The 7,571-nt window shown below is 18.8% G+C and overlaps 3 protein-coding genes across 3 annotated transcripts; 1 reads left to right on the plus strand and 2 right to left on the minus strand.

Moving 5' to 3' along the window:
• Positions 1–882: 882 nt before the first annotated feature.
• PF3D7_1022800 (4-hydroxy-3-methylbut-2-en-1-yl diphosphate synthase (ferredoxin), putative) lies at positions 883–3,357 on the plus strand (the record flags this gene model as incomplete). Its single annotated transcript, XM_001347469.1, has 1 exon — positions 883–3,357. The coding sequence occupies one exon, from the start codon at positions 883–885 to the stop codon at positions 3,355–3,357; it is 2,475 nt and encodes an 824-aa protein (XP_001347505.1).
• Positions 3,358–3,938: 581 nt separating this feature from the next.
• PF3D7_1022900 (CDGSH iron-sulfur domain-containing protein, putative) lies at positions 3,939–4,896 on the minus strand (the record flags this gene model as incomplete). The annotated part of the gene is made up of 4 exons (XM_001347470.2): positions 3,939–4,034; positions 4,242–4,345; positions 4,531–4,600; positions 4,810–4,896. The coding sequence occupies 4 exons, from the start codon at positions 4,894–4,896 to the stop codon at positions 3,939–3,941; spliced, it is 357 nt and encodes a 118-aa protein (XP_001347506.2).
• Positions 4,897–6,065: 1,169 nt separating this feature from the next.
• Positions 6,066–7,307, minus strand: PF3D7_1023000 (conserved Plasmodium membrane protein, unknown function; the record flags this gene model as incomplete). The annotated part of the gene is made up of 1 exon (XM_001347471.1): positions 6,066–7,307. The coding sequence occupies one exon, from the start codon at positions 7,305–7,307 to the stop codon at positions 6,066–6,068; it is 1,242 nt and encodes a 413-aa protein (XP_001347507.1).
• Between the last annotated feature and the right edge of the window lie 264 nt (positions 7,308–7,571).

Here is a 7,571-nt window from a genome sequence, read left to right on the forward strand (position 1 = left end):
TATAATAAAAGTAAATTATTTTTAAAGGGGGTAAAAAAAAAAAAAAAAATTATAATAAATAAAAAAATGAAAATTTCTTAGTTTCTTTTTTTTTTCTTTTATATCTTCTTTGTTATTTGTTTAAAATGAATTTTTTCATTTTATTTATCCCTTGATATAATTTTTGCTAAGAAAGAATATTATTTTTAAGTAATAATAACATATTGGATTTAGTGCACATATATATCATAATATTCTTGTGTTTAAACTTATGAAAAAAAAAAATATATATATATATATATATATATATAATTAAGAAATATGTTTAGTAAAAAGAAAAATGAGCATATTGAAAAGTTTCAGTTAATCATTTATAAACTATATATTACTTTTTGTGTTATCAAATTCTCATTATATATAATGGAATCATCTAAAGGTATTTTTATATAATTGACGTGTAAATAAAATATACAGGGAGATTCTAAAAAAGAAGAAACTATTAATCACAATTATTTCAAGTTATATATAAATAAGATTATTAAAAATTAAGCAATTATATACATATATACTTTTTGGAAAATTATAATGATAATGGATATATAAATAGTTCAATGTGGAAAAAATAAAAAGAATTATGAGAACCCAATTAAAAATGAATTAATATAAAAAGGGAGACTACCACTTTTCTTTTATTTTCTTATCTTTTTTCATTTTTCTTTACACACATATATATATATATATATATAATATATATATATAATATTATATATTTGATATATGATTTAAAATTGTAACATAAAAAAAATAATTATATTAAATATGTGTATACATCTCCAACATATAAATATTATTTTTTATTATTATTTTTTTTTTTTTTTTTCATAATGCCTGAATAACCACAAAATGAGTTATATAAAAAGACTGATTCTTTTTATGTTACTGTTTTATTCTCATGTAAAAATTAAAAAATTATTTATTAAAATTTCTAATGTAAACATATTTTTTGCAGAAGCAAAGAAAAATGGAAAAAAGGAATTCTTTCTTTTTTTACTAAATATAAAAAAAAATAGCCAACAGAAAAAAACTTATCATATTACCAAAAGGAATACCATAAATAAAAGTGATTTTTTATATTCTTTACTAAATGAAGAAGGGAATTCTTCAAAAAAGGAATATAAAAATTTAAAAGATGAAGAAAAATATAATATCATACAAAATATAAAAAAATATTGTGAATGTACTAAAAAATATAAAAGGCTCCCAACACGAGAAGTAGTTATTGGAAATGTTAAAATTGGAGGAAATAATAAAATAGCTATTCAAACTATGGCTAGCTGTGATACAAGAAATGTAGAAGAATGTGTATATCAAATTAGAAAATGTAAAGATTTGGGTGCTGACATTGTAAGGTTGACTGTTCAAGGAGTTCAAGAAGCACAAGCTAGTTATCATATTAAAGAAAAATTATTATCTGAAAATGTAAATATCCCATTAGTAGCAGATATTCATTTTAATCCTAAAATAGCTTTAATGGCAGCTGATGTGTTTGAAAAAATTCGAGTGAATCCAGGAAATTATGTTGATGGAAGAAAAAAATGGATAGATAAAGTTTATAAAACTAAAGAAGAATTTGATGAAGGGAAATTATTTATAAAAGAAAAATTTGTACCATTAATTGAAAAATGTAAAAGATTAAATAGAGCAATAAGAATTGGAACAAATCATGGATCCCTTTCATCTCGAGTATTATCATATTATGGAGATACACCATTAGGTATGGTAGAATCGGCTTTTGAGTTTTCTGATTTATGTATTGAAAACAATTTTTACAATCTTGTTTTTTCTATGAAAGCTTCTAATGCTTATGTTATGATACAATCTTATAGATTATTAGTATCTAAACAATATGAAAGAAATATGATGTTCCCTATACATTTAGGAGTTACAGAAGCAGGATTTGGTGATAATGGAAGAATAAAATCTTATTTAGGTATAGGATCTTTATTATATGATGGTATAGGAGATACCATTCGTATATCCTTAACAGAAGATCCTTGGGAAGAGTTAACTCCTTGTAAAAAATTAGTTGAAAATTTAAAGAAAAGAATATTTTATAATGAAAATTTTAAAGAAGATAATGAATTAAAAAATAATGAAATGGATACCAAAAATCTATTAAATTTTGAAGAAAATTATCGAAATTTTAATAATATAAAAAAAAGAAATGTAGAAAAAAATAATAATGTATTACATGAAGAGTGCACTATAGGTAATGTAGTAACCATAAAAGAGTTAGAAGATTCTCTGCAAATTTTTAAAGATTTAAATTTAGAAGTAGATTCAAATGGAAATTTGAAAAAGGGAGCCAAAACAACTGATATGGTTATTATAAATGATTTTCATAATATAACAAATTTAGGAAAAAAAACTGTGGATAAATTAATGCAAGTGGGAATTAATATAGTAGTTCAATATGAACCACATAATATAGAATTTATAGAAAAAATGGAACCAAATAATGATAATAATAATAATAATAATAATAATAATATATTATTTTATGTGGATATAAAAAATATTATGAACAGTTCAGAAAAAAATATTAAATTAAGTAATTCTAAAGGATATGGATTAATTTTAAACGGAAAAGAAGATATACAAACCATAAAAAAAATAAAAGAATTAAATCGTCGTCCTTTATTCATTCTATTAAAATCAGATAACATATATGAACATGTATTAATAACCAGAAGAATTAATGAACTTTTACAATCCTTAAATATAAATATACCTTATATACATTATGTTGATATTAATTCAAACAATTATGATGATATATTAGTTAATTCAACATTATATGCAGGAAGTTGTTTGATGGATTTAATGGGGGATGGTCTTATTGTTAACGTAACTAATGATGTTCTTACAAATAAAAAAAAGATAGAAACAAAATATGATGAAAAAGAAGAAGTAGAGGAAGAGGGAAACAATAAAGATATTCATAGACTTTTGAGCAGAGTTGCATTAAATTCATTTTTAACATTAAATATTTTACAAGATACAAGAATACGTTTATTTAAAACAGATTATATAGCCTGCCCATCTTGTGGAAGAACTTTATTTAATATACAAGAAACTACTAAAAAAATTATGAAATTAACAGGGCACTTAAAAGGCGTTAAAATTGCAGTCATGGGATGTATTGTTAATGGTATAGGAGAAATGGCAGATGCACATTTTGGTTATGTTGGTAGTGCACCTAAAAAAATTGATTTATATTATGGTAAAGAGTTAGTAGAAAGAAATATACCTGAGGAAGAAGCTTGTGATAAATTGATAGAATTAATTAAAAAACATAACAAATGGAAAGATCCATAAATTGAATATGGACAAGTATTTATTTATTTATTTATCTTATATATAATATATTATAAATTTTTCGATGTATTTTTCCTTTTAAAATTTTATTTTTTTTTTATTTTTTTTTTTGAAGTAATATTTATAATGCATACATAATATTAAAATGTGTATTATATAATAATATCATTTTATTGTTATTTTAAAAGACTAATACCAAGAACAATTTTTTAATAATCATTCTTATAACTTGTTAAATATATATATATATATATATATATTTATTTATTTATATTTATATTTATTTATTTTTGGTATATGAAAAGTAAAAATATAATAATTTAAAAGTATTTACAAAATAAATAATATTATATATCTGTTTTTATATATATGTTAATGGAAAAGGAGAAAATAAATAAATAAAACAAACAAAATAACATATATATATATATATATATACTGAATGAGAAAGAAAAAAAAAAGAAAAGGATACGAAAAATAAATGTTTAAACCAAAATATTGAAAGAAAAAAAAAAATATATACAAAAAATAAATGTTTAAATCAAAATATTGAAAAAAAAAAAAAAAGATGTTCTTTTATTTTAAGGATGAAATAACCACGATGTCATGATACCAAACGAAAAAAGTGCAACATATGTAAATGCAGCTGCTTTAGGAACATTTCTATTTGCTCGAACCTTAAATTTAAAAAATAAAAATAAAAAATAATTATTAACAAAAATATAAATATATAACAAATTATGTAACATACATTTAATACATATAAAACATCAATAATTAGACATCAAAGAATATATATTTAAAAAGATTTACTAATATTCATTTAAAAAAAAAAAAAAAAAAAAAACACATTATTTTCCATATATTTATATATATATATTTACCCATAAATCCGCAAAATCATAATGTGGTAAATGCATACTTTGTTTACATCCACATAAAAGTCTATATCCACTTGTTTGAGGAATATACATCATTGGTTTAAATCCTTTAAAAAATAAAATTTTTAATTAATAAAAAAAAGAAAAGACAAGACAATGATGTATATATATATATATATATATATATATATATGTGACAAAAAATAGAATTAAAATATAGTACATATATGTGAACATACATTAATATATATATATAATATATTTGTTCTTTTATATTATGTTCTTATTTTACTTGTTCCTTTATGTGATCCATCACACCATGGTTGAGTTTTACTTGTTCCGCAAGAACAATACCAATAAACCTGTATTTTATATGAAAATAAATATAAATATCATTATTTAAGATAATGCTACATTTTTTTTTTTTTAAGAATAAATTTTTTTTTTTTTTTTCCAAATAATATATTATTCATAGATATTCTTATGTATATTTTAAGTACATTATAATTGGAATACACAAATATATATATATCGGCATATTATATGCTTCTTACTATATTTTATATTATACCTTTTTTTTTTCTACTTTCACAAGATATGGATCAACTAAATCTGTTTTTACTACTGGGTCATGAGGCCACCATTGTTGCCAACTCATTTTTTTTTTTATATATATATATATATTTTTATAAATATTTAACTATTTTCAAACAGTTTATAATATATATATATATATATATATATATATATATGTATGTATTAATATACATACGGTTTTTTATTTTTTTTAGGGAAGTTAAATTCTTTTATTCCTTTCTTATAAATTTTCCTTTTAATGTGTATTAAAATTTTCAAGTGATGTGCTTTTTATTTATACTTATAAATAAATATATATATATATAATTATATTCTACATATTTTTTCAATAATTTTTTTTTTTTTTTTTTTAAATATGATTTCCATGAGATAGTTTAAATTTTTATTATTTATAAGAATATGTAAATATATATAATATAATATGACTTTTAAAAAATACACATAATTTGTTAATTATTTTATTTATTCGAAGAATATAAAATTTTCATAAAATACATATATATATATATATATATATATAATATGTATTATTGTATGTATTATTGTATGTATGTATGTATATTATAATGAAAAATTTTAATAATTTTAAAAATATTACGAATACAAATTATTATTTTTTTTATATACATGTTATTATGAAAGGGAAATAATTACGTATGTGAATAAAAAAAAAAAAATATTATATATATATTATATAATTCTACCTTAAATATATTTATACGCAAAAATGAATTTAAAAGGATTGATGTGTTTTCAGAACTTTTCCTTATATATATATTATATATATATATATATATATATATATTTTAATACATTTTATTTGTGTAAAAAACAAATTTGTATATATATATATATTCTTAAGTTAATATTTACAAATTCTTAATATAAAAATTTATATCTGTTTCAAATAAATACACAAAAAAAAAAAAAATATATATATAAACAAAATATAAAAAGTGTTAATTACAATACAAAAAAAAAAAAAAAACAAATAAATAAAAACTTTAATTATATAACATATATAAAAAAAAAATATATATATAATGTATATATAATATATATATTCTTCAAAAATTATTCGTTTTTTCCATTTAATTACTATAGGATATATATAAAAGCTTTAACAAAAAAAAAAAAAAGAAAATTAAATAAACAAAACGAAAAAAATAAAATACATACATATAAATAAATAAATAAATAAATATATATATATATATATATATTTAAACATTATTGTCTATTTAATTCGAAGGCATAAATAGAAGTAATAGAAAAAATAAAAGAAAAAATACATATAATAACCAAAAACATTTGACCTATAAGAAGAAGATTTTTATAATTATAATATGAATTAAAATAGTTTATGGCAATATTTTTTAGGTATGGATTATTTCTTATATTTAATTTTATATTTTCATCACATATACATTTAACATCATTTATAAATGGATAATTATCATAAAAATGGAAATTTTTGTTTTTGTTTTTAATTGTATTATTATATAGTTTAATACAGAAAAAGATAATTCCATATAATAAAACAAAGATGCCTCCTGCTAATAACCCTGCAGCAAAATCAAAAGAATTCATATAATAAGATGAATAATAAAAATATTTATAACGGAGTTTTCTTTTGATTATATTATATAATGAATATGCGAACATGAGTATGAAGGTAGACACATATTTTATGACAAATAGAAAATTCATTCGGTTTAAAGAAAATAATTTAGCGCATAAAAAAAAATAATGAATCTCTTTTTTTTTATGATTTGGGGTATTAGAACAAAATACTAATTTATTAATAAATGATTCACTTAATGAATTTGTTATATTTTCATCATTAGCTTCAATTTTATTTTCATTATTGATTCCTATATTCATATCATTTAAATATTTTTCTTTTTCTAATTCATTTAAATCTGAATTGATAGCTGTTAATTCGTCATCCATATTTTTATCAGTAGTATTATTTCCTTTATTTATCATCATTTTAATATCTTCAGATGATTTTTTTTTTTTTTTTTCTTCTTCTTCTTCTTCTTTGTCTCCATCTTGTATATAATTATTGATTTTATGTTTTTCTATATCATCAAAACTTTCTTTTATTTCACTTTCTCCATTATTACACATTTGTACAGATGATGTGTTAATTAAATATTTGACAATTCTTTTCTTAAAATGAAATGGTACTAAGAGTAGAACAAACAAGAAACCTTGTGTAAAATGTCCAGCACTATAATATGATCTAAAAAGCATATTATTTCCTGATGTTAATTTTCCATCTTTCAAAAATTTATATATTATTACTAAGTATATTAATATATGAACAATTAATAAAACTATTTCCCATGTTAAAAATGCATTTATGAATTTCCCGTATTTACTTTTACATATGGTACATTTTTCTCCTTTCATTTTATTCTCATTTTTGAATAATGCTTGTTTTATTTCAACATCCTCCATCTTCATTTATTAAATAATCTCTTTTTATTACATAATAATAAAAACAATAATATATATTGTCACATATATATATATATATATATAATTTTTTTTTTAAAACATACTTTTAATAACAATATATAAACAATTCTTTATACATGGAACAACACATGAAAAAATTTTAAATAAGAAAATGAATACATATATATATATATATATATATATATTTATGTATTTTTAAATATTTGTTCTTAATATAAATATATTAACATATATACATACAAATATATA

This window comes from Plasmodium falciparum (genome assembly GCF_000002765.6).
Source record: "Plasmodium falciparum 3D7 genome assembly, chromosome: 10".
Classification (NCBI taxonomy): Eukaryota; Apicomplexa; class Aconoidasida; order Haemosporida; family Plasmodiidae; genus Plasmodium; species Plasmodium falciparum.